Source organism: Rhinatrema bivittatum, chromosome 3, assembly GCF_901001135.1.
Source record: "Rhinatrema bivittatum chromosome 3, aRhiBiv1.1, whole genome shotgun sequence".
Classification (NCBI taxonomy): domain Eukaryota; kingdom Metazoa; phylum Chordata; class Amphibia; order Gymnophiona; family Rhinatrematidae; genus Rhinatrema; species Rhinatrema bivittatum.
Window position 1 is genome coordinate 418,114,563 of NC_042617.1, and position 17,451 is coordinate 418,132,013.

At 44.8% G+C, this 17,451-nt stretch overlaps 1 protein-coding gene across 12 annotated transcripts in view; it reads right to left on the reverse strand.

Moving 5' to 3' along the window:
* MCPH1 (microcephalin 1) overlaps positions 1–17,451 on the reverse strand; it is a 714,835-nt gene that overhangs the window by 656,261 nt on the left and 41,123 nt on the right. For all 12 annotated transcript variants that reach the window (XR_003855670.1, XR_003855672.1, XR_003855671.1 and 9 more), the window contains exon 5: positions 5,677–5,791. Coding sequence is in view for 9 of the 12 variants with exons in the window: in XM_029595742.1 (XP_029451602.1) it covers positions 5,677–5,791 (115 nt within the window). In the remaining 3 variants the exon portion in view is untranslated. The remainder of the gene's footprint in view (positions 1–5,676; positions 5,792–17,451) is intronic.

Consider the following 17,451-nt stretch of genomic DNA (forward strand, 5'->3'; position numbering starts at 1 on the left):
TTTTAACACCAGCAATATTCCAGCCAGTTGATTTTCCCCCACTATTGCCGAAGTCGCTCCTCTCAATGTCTCTGTGTCTTCCTCCCGAACAGGGGTTGATACTGGGGGCACGAGAATCAAGTTTTCTGCCCCTGCGGTTCCAGGGTTCTCAGAGTCATGCTGCGCCCTTCGGCGTCTTCTGCCCTCTGACCTCCTTCTACTGAGCCAATCGCAACTACCTCATGGGTCTGCTGCTCCGCTGTCGTCGGGCAGCTGGGAGGATTTGCAAATGTCGGGCTTCCGAGGATCCGGGGAGCTTAGGGTGACTTCTCCAGGGGAGTCCAGCGCTTCCTTGGTGGCTCCCTCAGCGGAGCTCGCTCCACCCATCTCAGATACCTTAGCAGACGCATATGAAGTTATCAACCGTTGTTCGGCCATAAGCTCCGCATCAGAAAGATAGGTGCGGAGTTTGCCCTTCTGTTTTGCCGGCATTTTTTGCAGATAAAAGAAAAGTTTGCAGGTATCAAGAGCTCAACGAATATGCGTCTGCCTACGCCGCCATCTTGCCTCCCACTACTCGAGTGTCCCCTTGTTTTAGTATTATTTGAAAGGGTAAATAACTATCCACCCCTCTCCTGATTTTATAAACTTTTATCATGTCCTTTCTCAACTGTCTTTCCTCCAAGCTGAAGAGCCCTAACCTGTGTAGGCTGTCACCATAAAGGAGAACTTTCGATCCCTTTATCCTCTATGTACCTTTTCTAGTTCCACACTATCTTTTTTGAAATGGGGGCGACCAGAACTGCACACAATACTCAAATGTGTGGTGGCAATATGGCTCAATACAGAGACAAGATATTTTGTTTTATTCTCAATTCCTTTTCACATCATTCATAGCATTGTTTGCTTTTTTGATCACTGCCACATAAGAAAATTTCAATATATTGTCCACAAGAACTTTAAAGTCCTTTTCCTGACTGATTATTCCCAACAGAGAACCCAGCATTGTGTACCTCTAGTTGCAATTATTTTTCCCTATGTGCTTCACTTTACACTTTTCCACATTAAATTTCATCTACTATTTAGATGCCCAGTCTCCTAGTTTTACAAGGTCCTCCTGCAGTTCCTCACAATCTGTAGTTTATTTAATTTTAAATAATTGTTACCTACAAATCTGATCACCTCACTAGTCATTCCCTTTTTCAGATTATTTATGAATAAGTTAAAACAGCACAGATCCCAGTACTGATCTCTGTGGTATTCCACTAACAACTTTTCTCCATTTGAAAAGTTGACCATTTAAGTCATACTATGTTTCCTGTCTTTTTAGCCAGTTACCAATCCACCAACAGGCTACTGCATCCTATCACATGACTTTTTAATATTTTGAGAACTGTCTCATGGGGAACTTTGTCAAATGCCTTCTGAAAATCTAAATACACTATATTAACTGGCTCACCTTCAAAAAAGATTTAACAGATTGGTAAAGTCTTTTTTTTGGATAGAATTGTTTTCAAGGATTGCAGTCCTCCTTTCAGGATCAATCTGAAATCGGTATCACTGGCTCAGCCCTCCTCTGGTTTACCTCCTACCTTAAGGATAGGCGCTACATGGTCAAAATTGAAAACTCCGAATCCACACCCACCCACCTAAGGGGTCCCCTCAAGGATCCGCACTCTCATCCACCCCCTCTGCCAACTACTCACCGACCTAGAGCTCCCACACTTCCTCTACGCGGACGATGTCCAAATTCTCATTCCTGTCCAAGAATCATTAGACAAAGCCATCAAAATATGGGAGAACTGCCTCAACTCAATAAACCACCTCCTTACCGGCCTACACCTTGCTCTGAATACTGCTAAAACAGAACTCATCCTCATTTCGCAGCATAACACCACCAAGTACTTAGACAGAAATTAGCATGCACCCACAATTTCCCTCCAACCACAAGCGCATAGCCTTGGAGTCACCATTGACAGCCAACTCAATTTTAAAAAATTCATCAACGCCACGATAAAAGATTCTTTCTTCAAACTCCACTCTTAAGAAACTTAAACCCCTCCTACTCCTCAACGACTTTCGCACCATCCTACAAGCTACCATCCTTACGAAAATTGACTACTGCAATGCAATCATTCTCTGACTCCCTGCTTCTTACATTAAACCCCTACAAATACTCCAAAATGCTGCAGCCAGGATACTAACACGCGTAGAACTGACCACATAACTCCAATCCTTAAGGATCTGCATTGGCTGCCAGTTTCCGCCCGCATCCTCTACAAGAACTTACTCATTATTCACAAATCCATTCACAACGACATTAACTGGACTAGCAACCACATTCACCTATATGCCTCTGAATGCCCCACCAGAGCAATCCACAAAGGCAACCTCCACATCCCACCTCACAAGACCTATCGTCTAACTTCCACTAAAATGTGTGCCTTCTCTATAGCAGGTCCCACACTTTGGAACTCCATGCCATCAGACTTTCGACTGGAAACAAGCACCCAAAAATAAAAAAAAAAAGCTTAAAACTTGGCTTTTTAGAAAAGCCTTCCCGGAATAACCCCCCATTTATTCAACCCTCTACCCTTCCCTCCCCGCCCCCCCTCGCATCAATCTTATCTGCCTAATCTAATGGTAAATACTAACTCCAATGTCATGGCTTATTCTTTCTTCAAACTCCACTCTTAAGAAACTTAAACCCCCTCCTACTCCTCAACGACATGCAATGTTTGACGATATGCAATGTTTGACTAACAAAGTTTGTTAACTATCCTCTATATACCTTTCCAAGTTCAGCATTCACCCTGTTTAATGTATTTCCCTTCCGTTACACGTTACATGTAAACCGATATGATGTTTCGACAAATACCGGTATAAAAAAAAACTTTAAATAAAGACAAGAAAATACCTTTACAAAACCCATAATGACTCTACCCTATATTAAGCCACATCTACAGATATGCTAGTGATTTTGTTTTTAAGAACAGTTTTAACCATTTTGCCTGGCATGAAAGTCAGGCTCACTGGTCCTGATGATTTATTACTCTTTACAGTTAGTAAATTGATCCATTACATCCTCCATTAACAGATTTGTCTTAGTCTCTCAATCACCAAGAATGTTTCAGGTGTGGGTGTGTCCCAACATCCTCCTTATGGGCCGATCCGTAAAAATGCTCTCCCAGCGCGCGATTCAGTATTTTAATTTATTAAAATTAGGCCTGGCGGTAAAAAGAGGCGCTAGGGACACTACCGCGTCCCTAGCGCCTCTTTTTTGACGGAAGCGGCGGCTGTCAGCGGGTTTGACAGCAGACGCTCAATTTTGCCGGCGTCGATTCTCGAGCCCGCTGACAGCCACGGGTTTGGAAACCAGACGCCAGCAAAATTGAACGTCCGGTTTTCGACCTGCCAGCCGCGGGCCCATTTAAAATATTTTTTATTTTTTACACTTTCGGGACCTCTGACTTAATATCACCATGATATTAAGTCAGAGGGTGCACAGAAAAGCAGTTTTTACTGCTTTTCTGTGCACTTTCCCGGTGCCAGGAGAAATTAGCGCCTACCTTTGGATAGGCGCTAATTTCTGAAAGCAAAATGTGCGGCTTAGCTGCACATTTTGCTTTCTGAATCGCGCGGGAATACCTAATAGGGCCATCAAAATGCATTTACATGTTGCAGGCGCTATTAGGTTCGGGGCGGTTGGACGCGCTATTACTGAATAAGGGGTAAAGCTAGCGTGTCCAAAACTTGCGTCCAAATGCCGGCTAACAGTGCGCTCCATTGGAGCTCCATCGAAGCGCACTGTACTGTATCGGCCTGTTAGTAAAGAAAGAGGCAAAGAATTAATTCAGTTTCTCTGTTATTTCTTTGTCCTGTTTGAGCACCCATTTTACTTCTTGGTCATCTAGCAGCCAAAATGACATCCTCACAAGCTTTTCCCTTCAAATGAAGTTGGAAAAAAGTTTGCATTATTAATCTTTCCCTCTGGGAAGCTTCTTCTCAAATGCTCTCTTGGCCTGTCTTATTTCTGTTTTATATCTAACTTGCCAGTGCTTCTACTCTTGCCTATTTTCTTTTTGGGTCCATTTACATTTTTCTGAGCAATGCCCTTTTGGCTTTAACTGCCTCTTACCTCACCATTATACCATGCAGGCAACCATTTGATCTTCTATTGACTTTTTTAATGCATGGAATCCATTTTATCTGGATTTCAAAACACGAGTTTTTAAACAATATTCATGATTCATACAAAAATTAACCTTTGCAACTGGTCCTTTCAGCGTTTTCTAGTTTACTTATTCTACCATAGTCTCTCTTTTTAAAGTTATATGCTACTATAGTAGTTTAATGTTCTCTGTTCAGTGATTTAAAAATTTGATTGCATAATTACTACTATTGATTAGAGGCCCCACCACTGTAACCTCAAACACCAGGTCGCCCATTCCACGTCTCTCTCCTCGGTTCTAGAATGAAGCAGCCATTTTTGGCATGTAAAACCTCAGGACTGAATTTTAAAAACATTGTTCGCACTAAAAAGACCATATATGTGAGTATTTGGGTCGCACTCGAGCTAATTTTTAGAAACTGGAAGTTACATGTGTATATATGCATATGCGAGTAACAAAGGGGTGCTGTGGGGTGGGGCATAGGCATTCTGGGGCGGAGCAAAGATGTTTTTTTAACTCTGATTTTTAAAACAAGAGGCCACAGTGGCTTCTTAGCCTAATAACTTTACTGCTGCTCCTGATGAGGAGTAAGTCACAGATCTTGTGGTTTTAGGCTTATAAAACAGAGTGAGGGGTCCAGGTTAACTAGGTGGTATGCAGTTTGAAGAACCAGTGCTGTCTGGATGACCTCCAGATTTAGTTGGCAAACTGGTGGATTATTTGGAAAAAAAAAAACCAACTGAGAATGTCCCAAGTGCGAGCATGTTTTAAAATTCGCTTACATTCATACATTAAAGCCGATAAAGTCCTATTGAAGATACATGAAGTAGGTTTGCTTGAGTAAACTTAAAATTAGGAGCATATTTACGCATGGTAGGCATTTAAAATTCCAGTGTATGTTCGTTCATGTGCCCATCCATGCGTGTATAAAGCAGCTGTGCACTCGTTTTAAAATTACCATCTTAACCACTCTTAGTATGTCCTGATGAGACACTGACCCAATCTACCTGGGTCAGTGTCATATTATTGTGATACTTTTCTATTTCAGCTAGCATTTCACCCTGTTTCTTCATTTCACCAGATGGACAGTAATATACACCCACTGCTATACTCTTACCCACCACATATGAATTTCTATCCATAAGAATTCCAGAGCATGTTTCCTACAGAATTTTTATAATGCTAAGCTATGCCACCATTTAAATACACTGCCATATCTCCACCAATTCGATCTACCATGTCACATCGATATAATTTATACCCTAGTATCTCAGCATCTCATTGGTTACACTGGTTCCACCAGGTTCCTAAGAGGTTTATAATGTCTATATCCTCATATGCCACCATACATTCTAACTCTCCAAACTTGCTATTCAGACTTCTGGCAATCACAGAGACATTCTAAAGTATGCTTTTCATGCCTCAATAAATTGGTTAGTCAATTAAGGTGCTAGCCACCTCTTGTCATTTTTGTGACTAGTAGAATATCATACAAAAATAAAAATTAAGAATTTGTACTACTCACCAACAGTTGCTTTTTGTACATCTAGTTCCTTAACCATTTTATCCAGTCTTTTCTGCAGTCTTCGATCATTTTCAGGTGTCTTTTCAATAAAATCTTTTGGTTGCATACATTTGTGCTGCAAGATAGTAGTGGATGAAAACACTAAGCAGTGCAATGAAATATTAGATGTCAGTTTTGGACCAATGTAAGGCAAAAAATGTATAAAATGCATGAAAGTCAGTTTTCTTAAATAGCTCGATTTTTTTCTCCAAGGCTTCTGTCAACATCAAAATGTGAAAACAAAGTTTGGTCATGCAGGCAGAGCACAGACAGAACCTCACCAAATAAGGAATAAAGACCATAAAGTAAAAATTAAAAATGTGCAAACAAAAACTAAACAGCAGACTCTATATGCAGTGCAACAATGGAAAAATAGAATTATTGCCATTCTTCATAAAATATCAAATAAAATCAAGAAATATAAAACAATAGTAAAAACATACTATTAAAAAGAATATTTCAAACAGCTGACAAATAGAATGACATCCAATAATTTAACTCAAACATTTTTTAAAATGTTCCAAACTCCAAAAAAAGCAGACATCAAATAACACCCAACGATTAAAACTGATGAGGGTTTAAAAAAAAAATCACTTTCCATATCTGGGAACTTTTCATTTATAAATGTTTTGAGATTGTTGAAGATTAGTTGATAAGGTAGGGAGGTGGAGTTGTTGCACACAAACTCTCTTCTCTATCGCATGTACACACACACACACATTTGTTCACTCTTACATACATACAGGGGCTCCCACACATGCATATTCTACCAAACAGACACTCCCATGCTCTCTCATGCACACACACAAAAAAACAGCCTCTCATTCTCACATCCTCTTCTCCAACCCTCCATATTCTGAACAAATTTTGAAATTCTGCAGAGGAGAATTCTGAGCTGCACAATAGCACAGAAATCTTCCAGGAGTAACAGCAGCTCAATGGTCTCACAAACATGGATCATCTTCCCTATGACATGTGTCAATGAAACATTTATTTTCCATCAGGGACAACTAACATACAAGAAGCAACCCATATACCAAACCAACTGCAACTCAGTTTAACAATTAGCAAACAAAGAAAAATGACTGTTCATAAAAGAGTATGAGAGTGGGTCATGGGACACCACAAAACTCTTGTTCTCTTCACTCTATTATGTATCAGGAGTGCCCAACGCAGAGCAAAACTAGAGCAAATATATGCTCCCGATGCTACAGCATTTCGGCACCCTAGTGCCTGCATCAGGGGATTCACAAAGAGTCTTCATTCAAACAATCCACAAAGAAAAGTACGAAGCAAATGTAAACCATTCACAATTCCTGGAATTTAAATTCAACAATAGAAGGTAACAGGAGTCTTCTGTCCCACGGTGAGAACATTTGAGCTCGCTGTGCTCCTGCAACGCAGACTCACAGATAGAAGGGAATACAATTTTTCATCCTTTCATCGGACATACAATATTTGGAAGCTGGTCATCTGACGCTGACATTTTGACTTATTAGACTGGCGTTTAAAAAAACTTTCTCCTTGGAATACGATTTTTTGGAATATTACATCTGAAATATTTTGGATCTTCCAATGGACATAATAAGCTAAATACCCTGGTTTGTACCAGGAGTGGTTTTTGAAATTGTTCATGGTATTCTCTGTATATGATTTTTAAGTTTTTTTTGTTTGTTTTTTTTTTTATTCTTTATTTATCATTTCAGTTAATACAAAGAAAATTTTGCATAGAAACTCAAGAGATGTAAGATATTGTTCTTTACATGAAAAATGTTTTTGAATTGAATTTGTTATAAAAGGGAACATGACAAAAATCATACAATCTCTAACTTCGTAGGAAACTAGGGAGGAACAGAAATAAAGGAGAACATAAGAACAATTTGCAAGTAAGGCGGGTTACACATCAGGTATATTTATAGGATCCTGCTCTATAGGATGCAGGTCATGCTCTCGTGCTTCTAGGAAGGCCTGAAGTTGTTCCGGACTGAAGAATACATATGTATTCCCTAAAAGTTTTACAATGCACCTACAGGGGTACCGTAAAACATAGGTTCCCCCTAATGCTAAAACTTTAGGGCGCAGAGAAATAAATTTTTTCCTTCGCATTTGCGTTGGTTTTGCCAAATCTGGAAAGATACGAACCTGACCTCCCAAAAAGGAAACATTCAAATTTTTGAAATAATTCATTATCAAACCAACATCATTTTCTGCATAAAAAGTCACAAACAGGGCAGACCTCTCTATTATTTCCACAGTTGATGTCTCTAGGAAATTGGATAGATTTTCCATAGCCATCCCTAAACCAGGCAATATTGAGGTGCTCCTTTGTCTTAAGAAGAATATTTTTTTTTTAACAGGGGGAACATTATCAGGAGGTATCTTTAAAGTCTCAATAACAAACTTTTTAAAGGTCTGCAAAGGCAACTCTCCCATAACCTTAGGAAAATTTAAGAGCCTTAAATTTAAATATCTTAGGTAATTTTCTACCGACTCCAATCTTCTCAAAGACGATAGTCTCTCATTTACTGTAGCTGCACTTAAATCTTGTAATTTTTTTACATCAACGGTTACCTTTGTTAAGACTTTTTCTTGATTCGCCTGGTCAGTTTCAATCTTGTTTATTCTTTTGGAAACCTCCTCCAGTTTATAGGCCTGTCCGTCGAGCTTCGTGGCATTGAATCAAGCGTAACTATCAAGGGTTTTGTAATTCTCTGTGGGGTAAACGGAGCAGTCAGCTCAGATGTCCCCTCTCCACTGGCTTCTCTCTCCACCACTCGCACAATCTCAGCAGAAGCAGGAGCGTAGACTGCCCCCCCCCCCCGCCCCGCTGTAACAACTCTGGGCTTGCCTCCCAACTGAGCATGGCCGGAGGAAGTTTCCAACGGCGTCTCAGCAGGCACAGAGTCTAACAGTAGAGCTGCTTGAACCGGCGTTTTAGGGTCCGGAGGCGTCAGAGATAGTTCCCCGGGTGAGTATAGGGCTCCTTTCCCTTCCTCACCAATGGGGGTCGACGTCCTCGTTCTTGGTGTAGGGATAGCATATTGATATATCAGCCGTTGCCCCTCAGGGTTCTCCGGAGTGGGAGGAAAAATCCGGATTTTCCCTTTCCTCTTATGTGGCATTGATAATTCGAAAGAAAAAAGAATCACTGGAAACTGTGAGGACGGGGGCTACGGAGCAGATCAATGTGCATCCGCTCCCGCGGCCATCTTGGTTCCTCTTTTGTTTTGTTTTTTTAACATGTTTGTCTATATGAATGATGGTGAGTGCACATGTATGGATGTGTGGGAGTGATCAGATCTGGATATTGAGAAGAGTAGGGAGGTATTAGTTCTTAAAATTTATAATTGTGATTTACATTTTTCAGAATCGAATGAAGCATTTAGATCCTGCTATTGATTTATTTCTTCTATAGGCTTTAAAATTTATAAATTTGTTTTTGTACTTAAAATAACATTGATTGAATAAAGGGTAAGTTAGTTGGATTTACTTATTTTGGGCTGTTCCAATTTTGTTTGATTCGTCAAATAGAAATCAGGGGGCTCGAGACGACTGGCCGAGCCCAGCCCCGTAACGGGGCACCACCCGCGATGTGCGGCGGCCATCGGGGGGCAGGGACGAGACGGGTGCGGAGGACGAGAGTGGGGCGGGTCATCGGCGGCGACACGGGCGCCGCTGATGACGCGTCCCACTCAGGGGCGCCGCATCATCGGCGGGCGACAGCAGTGCGGGCCGGTGACGCGGCGCCCCCTTTAAAGGGCCGATCGGAGCAGGCCCGCCCTTTTTCCCCCTCCTGAGGACCCAGGACGAGTCGCGGCGCTCTGCGGTCGGAGGCCGCGAGGTAAGCCCGTGCACAACATCATGTGCCGCGGCTGATCGGGCGGCGATTCGGGCGGCGAGGAGACAGAGCCGGCATCCCTCGGGAACAACAGCGACCGGCGGCGAGGCGATTGCGGCCAGTGAGTGCCCACAGAGGGGGAGCCACGCGGTGCAGGCTGCTTGCCGGAGGGAGCAGGAGCGATACAGGAGCACAACAGGACCGGCAGAGAGGGGAGCCACATGCGAAAGCAACAGCAAGTATAAATTTAGGAAAAAAAAAAATTGCAGTTATATATATATATAAATAAATAAATAAATTATAAATGTTTAAAAAATGCAGGAGGGTAAATAAAAAAAAAAAAAATCCTTTTGTGATTTGGGCCCTGCCCCCGGGTTGATAAGGCTACAAGGGAGGGAGGAGGAAAAGCACGGCTGTCAGAGGGGACGACGGGGGGCCACCGGCTGTCCGGAAGTGGCCCAACGTGAACATGGGCAAGCTCTCTGCCCTTTGTGGCGGGCCCACACGCCCCGGGAGTCTGTGCTGCTGAATCCACGGAGCGGGGGAGACCGCAAGAAGGAAACAGTCAGGCAAGGGAGGAGCGGGCCTTTTGGTTTCGAGGCCCAGGCTGTATTTTATTGTGTGTGCAAAAAAAAAAAAGGGGGGGGGATTGGGGCCCGCTGGACACAGGAACTTGGGATCGTGGTGGGCCACAAGACGGAGTAGGAGAGGGGGGGGGTGCCTACCTTGGGGGAGATGGGAGACAGGAGGGATGTGGAGGAATGCACGAAATTTAAGAGGATGTAAAAAGGAAAAAGAGGGGGGGTGGATGGTTGCAAATGCAGGCGGGGTCTGGAAGGTGAGATAAAATGTTTGAAATGTGAATGTTTGAATGTGATATTAAACGTTATGTTTAGCAGCAGATTAATGGTATGGACAGCAAATAACAACCCACTGATTTCTTGCGGCAATCATAGGCAGCATGTCATCCCGCAGAACGGGAAGAGCTTCGCAGAGGGCCAAGACAGCAGGCAGAAAACAGATTGTGACCAGATCCTCAGCACCTGCGAAAGCCAATGACAAACGGGGAACGACCCCCAAAACCGCACCAGGGAGCCTGCGTGGTACGAAGAGAACAAGAGGAGCGGCCAGCAGAAGAAGAGGGGGCACCATTAGGTTGCCGGACCAGAGAAGAGGGGAGCAGCAAGCAACAGAAATCGAGGAATAAGCAGAATTGGAAGCAGTGGAACCAGCAAGAGGGGAGGTGATCGGAGAGAACACTCGCGACAGAAGCAGTGCGCACGAGCCGTGGGCAGGACACCGGGGTGCCCGAGGACACTCGCCACGCCACGCCAACAGGAGGGACGAAGAATGGTACACATACAGAATGAGTCACCCGAACTTTCAGAGCAGCGGGCCACGGCCATGGGACCAATGGGGATACGACAATCAAATGGATCACCGGTGGCAGAATCAAGACGGCGCAGGATGGTATGACGGCCCAAGATCGGGCTGGGGTGATCCAGGTCCGTACCGCGGATGGGGTCCGGTGAGACGACCATGGGAGGGCCCACAGGGTGAATTGACCGGCCACTAAGTCCGGTCTTCATGGGGACCCTGGTCGGCGCCGCCGCTTGGGCCATCACAGTATCAAGAAGGGGATCAAGAGCCGTGGCCTGTCAGAAACACAGGTGGCACTGAAGTAAGAGCGGACACACCAGCACAGGCCTCGGACGCAGTAGGGACAGACCCTACGGAGAGGGGCGCAAGAACAGCGACGTGATGAGGAACAACCATCGACTAGTCAAGCGGCACAGCAAGCACAGGCTGAGCAAGGCAGTGCGGGTGAGTGCGGGCACAAAGAAGGGGACAACGGGCAAAAGCCGATGCCGTCAGGGTCGGGGCACATGGGGACGGAAGGCAGCCATGCCACCAAAAAGAAGCGCAAGGTGAAGCGCAGGCGTAGGGCAAGCACCAGCTCCGATAGCTCCACAGGCTCGAGTGCAGATAGCGAACAGCACGCACCTAAAACAATAGATAAAGAGGCAAGGGGGCCACAGGCGCTCACAACATTATCGGAGCTTTGGGAGGAAGTTCCCAAACAACTGAGAAAGAAAATATGCAGGAGAAAATATATTGATATATTTAGCATCCTGCACGGGCGACGAAAACCAGATGAGCGAAAGTCGTCGAAAGACTCAACAACAATAAAAGATAAGGAAATCAGAATACCCAAGAACATAATCAACTGGACGAAGGCATTCCTATATATGACCAGCGTGGTCGGGCGGAAGGATCCGTCGCAATACGGACCCATGCTGACCTATGCGGTCAACATCATGAGAGCATACCAACAACACGAGGGCTGGTCATGGTTGAACTATGACGAGAAGTTCCGCGATAAGATGGAAGAGAACCAGTACATGACTTGGGGAACGCAGGATGTCAGCCTCTGGATAGAGCACATGACGCGCAAGTCATCCGACCAAGGAATGAGAGCAAGGAGCGCAAGACGGACATCACCTTACAGGCAGACCACAAGACAGGCAGCGACTCATGACAACACTTGTTGGCGATTCAACAAAGCCGTATGCTCATTTCAAGATTGCAAATTTAAACACGTCTGCACTAATTGCGCAGCGCCACACCCAATGACAAAATGCATTGGGTGTGGCGCTGCAATGTACCCGAACAAAGAAAAAGCAGACAGGATTAGGCAAGGGTTAAAGGAAGGGTTCATCATCCCTTTTCAAGGACAAATACAAACAACAAACACAGTCAATGCTCCATCAACAACAAGATACGAAGACATAGTCCACGAGAAGTTGGAAATGGAGCTAGTACTTGGAAGGATAGCAGGTCCATTCACACAACAACCATACCAGCGCATGTTCGTTTCACCATTAGCAGTAATTCCCAAGAAGGAAAAGGAAAGTTCCGGCTTATACAGAATTTGTCATTCCCTCCGGGCCAGTCAGTAAATGATCATCTCCCCCCGGAATGATGTTCCGTGCGGTATGCATCATTTGACATGGCAGTGTCGCTGTTACGTACATGCGGAAGGGGGGCCCTGATGGCAAAAGCAGACAGAGTCTGCATTCAGGTTACTTCCAGTGCACCCGGATAGCTTCCCGTTGTTGGGATTTACGTTCAATCATTACTACTTCGACAAATGCATGCCCATGGGATGTTCAGTCTCATGCGCATACTTCGAGCTATTCAGCTCATTTCTGCATTGGGTTGTAGCAACAAGGACGGAATCCAAAAACGTCATCCAGTATTTATTTATTTATTTAGTGATTTTATTTTACTTGGACGATTTTCTATTCGTGGGCCCACAAAATTCTCGCACATGCGGAGACCTGCTTGCCGACTTCCAGAGGGTGGCGGAGGAATTCGGAGTGCCATTGGCCAGTAACAAAATGAGGGTCCAACAACAATCCTATCATTTTTGGGAATATAGTTAGATTCTGAAAAAATGATGGCTAGATTACCGAAAGAAAAACTAGACAAGCTGCGCGACATTTTAAAACAGACGATCACGGCAAAGAAAATAACGCTCCAGGTCGCGCAAGCAATCTTGGGAACACTAAACTTCGCTTGCAGGGTGATTCCCATGGGCAGAGCCTTCATGCGAAGGTTAGCTACAGCTACAGTAGGGATAAAGAGACCGCACCATTATCTTCGGATATCGAAAGAGATAAGAGCGGACTTTGGAGTATGGAATTCCTTCCTCAAAAATTTCAACGGTGTGGCAGTCATACAAGACCCACCAATGTCGAGTACAGAATTGAACATACAAACGGATGCTTCAGGCGGTTGGGGTTTTGGAGCACTATGTCAAGGGGCATGGTGTGCCGAACCGTGGCAGGAGGAATGGAAAGAGAAGGGTATAACGAAGAACATAACCTTCTTGGAGCTTTTCCCCATATGGGTGACGTTAGTATTGTGGAGCACAAAACTCCAAAATAGACACATTATTTTCTGGTGCGACAACCAATCGGTTGTTCACGTGCTGAACACTCAGTCGGCGAAATGCCCGATGGTAGTCAACCTGCTGAGGGAGATAGTTTTAGAGGCATTACGCCACAACATAACCCTTAGAGCTAAACACGTCCCAGGGGTCTTGAATGGCGCGGCTGACGCTTTATCTCGTGCTAAATGGAATTTATTTCATAAGCAGGTACCCACGGCAGAGACAACAGCAACCGCAATGCCGGCACGACTATGGGAAATTGGTCTGCAACAACGAGAGAACTACTCAGCAGATCGGTAGCACCGTCAACCTGGGCGTCATATTGTCAAGGTTTCAAGGAGGTAACCAGCTTCTTGGAGAAGAATGGGTGGAGACGAGGACCAGCCGCAGAGGAACTTATGGTCAAATTCATAGACACGTCAAAAGAGAGCGGAGTATCCAGAAATGCCGTCATCAAGCGCCTAGCAGGAGCAGCTTTCTTTTTTAAGGCATGCGGGTGGGGCGACCCCACAAAATACTTCATTTTAAAGAAGATGCTGGCAAGATGGGCAAGGAAGACTGGCGCGACCAGAGACGGGAGACATCCTATTACACAACACAGGCTGAAAATGTTATGGGGGACCTTGGCAGAGGTTTGCTCATCTGCATACGAGACCAGGTTATTTAGAGTCGCATTCACGCTGGCTTTCTTCGGAGCCTTACGGGTCAGCGAATTGGTGGCCCCCAACAAGAAGGACGACGGACATGGCAGATTGCTGCGCGAGAACGTCGAGTGCACAGAGGTAGCCCTAAGCATCAAAATACACAGGTCTAAGACGGATCAGCAGGCGAGAGGCACCACGTTATGGCCGAAACGGGTTGTGGGTTGTAATACATGCCCCATCTTGAATGCAAGAGAATATTTGGCCGTATGACCAGAAGGAGGAAAACACTTGCTGATTCATAGCGACGGCTCTCCCTTGACAAGATTTCAATTCACAGCAGACTTGAGAGCGGCAGTAAACAAGCTAAAGTGGGACACGAAATTCAGCTCGCATTCCTTCAGAATTGGAGCAGCAACAAGCGCAGCACAGGCTGGTTTAGGAAAAGACACGATAAAGAAAATAGGAAGATGGAGGTCGAATGCAGTCAAGGCATATGTGCGGTTGGACAGAGTGTCTGCTGCAAATGTTAACCAATCTTCTGATTATATTTTACAGAGCAACAACGAGTGCACCGAATAGCATGGATTATTGGTCACTCGTACATTCGTTGGGCGGCCAAGCGAGCGATCGGGCGACCCTACGGACAGCACCTGGGATTGGCAACGCAAGGGTGGGTCGTTTCATGGACAGGAAAGCCCGGCATGGGCTGGGATCAGTTACTGCCCTTGTTATGGCGCCTGAAAGATTCCAGGGCGGCTCCAGATGTAATGATCATACACCTGGGGGGCAATGACTTGAGTGCGGTAACATGCAAGAGTTTGATCAACAAGGTAAAAAACGATCTAAATATCATAGCGGTGCTGTACCCGGAGACAACCGTGGTATGGTCAGAAATTATACCAAGACCCAAGTGGAAAGACTCCAAATTATGGAATAGAGGCAGAAAGAAAATTAACAGACAAATGGAGTGTGGACAAGTAAACGAGGGATACAACAGATCAGACACCAATGGGCGGAGGATAGGTGCCCGGGATTATTCAGAGAGGATGGTGTGCATTTGTCTGATATTGGATATGATATATTTAATAATGCATTGCAGGATGCCATAGAAGCAGGGTATGCAAGCAAGGTACAGGCCGCAGCTAATTAGTTGAGTGGGGGACACGAGGCAAGGGTACCCCTACCTCGTGTTATGGCGGTTACCCGGGCCGGGGGATATATTGGAAGTGGTGCCGGCGGCGTGGGAGCCGGTCGCGCAAAGGTGGGGCGCCGAATGCGCCAATGGCGGGACCCCCGCCTGGGAGCGGGGACTCGGCGGGGGCCCATGGCTAAAGGACACCTGGCTTGGTTACGGCGGGCAGTCACGGACAGCATACCGGCTCGGGTGGCCCCAAGGAAGTTGATTAATATGTTAATAGAAATAAAGCTGCGGCCTTTTGATACCAATAACTGTTTCAGTGTGGTCACTTGACAAAGTCAAAAGTGTAACAAGTGGGAGGGCGAAAGGTGTGGCGAGGGGGAGGGGGGGGGGGTTGGCAAGAAAAAGGACGCCGAGCACAGGGAGTAAGTGGTGGCTGCCAGCGTTACAGCAGAAGCTGGTCAGGGAGTTGTGTTGATAGTGTTAAAAAAGGTTTGGACAAGTTCCTGGAGAAATCCATAAACTGCTATTAATGAAGCTGACTTAGGGAATAGCCACTTCTTGTTACCAGCATTAACAGCATGGGATTTATTTAATGTTTGGGTACTTACCAGCTCATTGTATCCCGGATTGGCCACTATAAATGGAGTTACATCTACTCCATTCCCCTGTAATTTCTTGTTAACTAGCAACAGTCCTTCTCCATGGTCTTCTTTAGTGAACACAGAACTGAAGTATTCGTTTAATATTTCTGCCATTTCTTCATCTCTCTCCACACATTGATCCTATTCACCTTTCAATTTCACTATACCACTTTGAACTTTTCTCTTTTCATTGATGTATCTGAAAAATGTTTTGTCACATCTCTTTACCTCTTTGGCGATCCTTTCTTCCGCTTGACTTTTTGCCGTCTTGATTACTTTCTTTGTCTCTCTCAGTTCTACCAGATATTCTTCTTTGTGCTCCTCCCTTTGGGATCCTTTATATTTCTTGAACGCTGTTCTTTTAGCCTTTATTTTGTCAGCCACCTCCTTTGAGAACCAGATAGGTTTCATTTTTCTTTTGCATTTCTTTACTTTTATAACATATACATTAGTTGCCTTGGTAATTGTTCCTTTTAGTTTGGTCCACTGTTCCACATCTCTCTCGTTCTCCCAGCGTACTAGTTCTTCCTCCAGGTACTTCCCCATTCATCAAAGTCTGTGTTTTTGAACTGCAAAACTTGGGTCCACTTTACCCACCCTTGCTCTTACCCCAGATCATTACTTCCAATTATGGTAACCCCGCTTACACAATTCATTGGCCTCACTACTTTCACCCTCATTCTCTTCAATTCCCAATCCATTGTCAAACCCCCCCCCCCCCCCCCCCCTTACTTGATATCCTTCTGGATGTCAAACCAGACATCTGTGCCATAACAGAGACTTGGCTCAAAGAAACTGATACAGTACTACTAAACCAACTCCCTACCCACACATATGACATCTTCTCCATACCAAGACCCAAGAAAAGAGGTGGAGGTCTCCTACTTGCAGCAAAAAAAAGACCTCAGATTGATATCCCAATCTGTCAACCCTGCACCCAAATTCTAAATTTGTCTCTTTAAATCACCACAACTTCAAATATGCTTAGTCTACACCCCCCCAGGTCTCCGACAGAAACTCATCCCCTATCATTGAATTCAAAGCTGATAATATAGCAATGGACACTCCTGCCATCATCCTCGGGGATTTCAATCTCCATGTAGACTCCGTATCACTCTCACCCACTTGTGATGCACTCCTGGCCTCACTCAATGCGATGGGCCTCAAGCAAATAAGCCCCACACACAAGGCAGGCCACTCGCTAGATTTAATCTTTATAAACTTTCTAATCCTCCCAGACGCTCCCTCCTGCACCCCCATTCCTTGATCTAACCATTACCTCATTAGAGCAAACCTTTCCTTAAAAAAACACAGCCACTCTCACACACACAAAAAAAAATACCATCCACTTCAGAAAGCCATGTACCAGAGACTACCTAATCACAGCCCTTTCCAATGATCTTGACAAACTTGACCTGACACCAAATCTGCACTTTCATCTTGGAATCACCTCACTAGCATCATTGCTGACAAAATCTGCCCGTTACATACTAAAGAACTAAACCCCTCACACAACA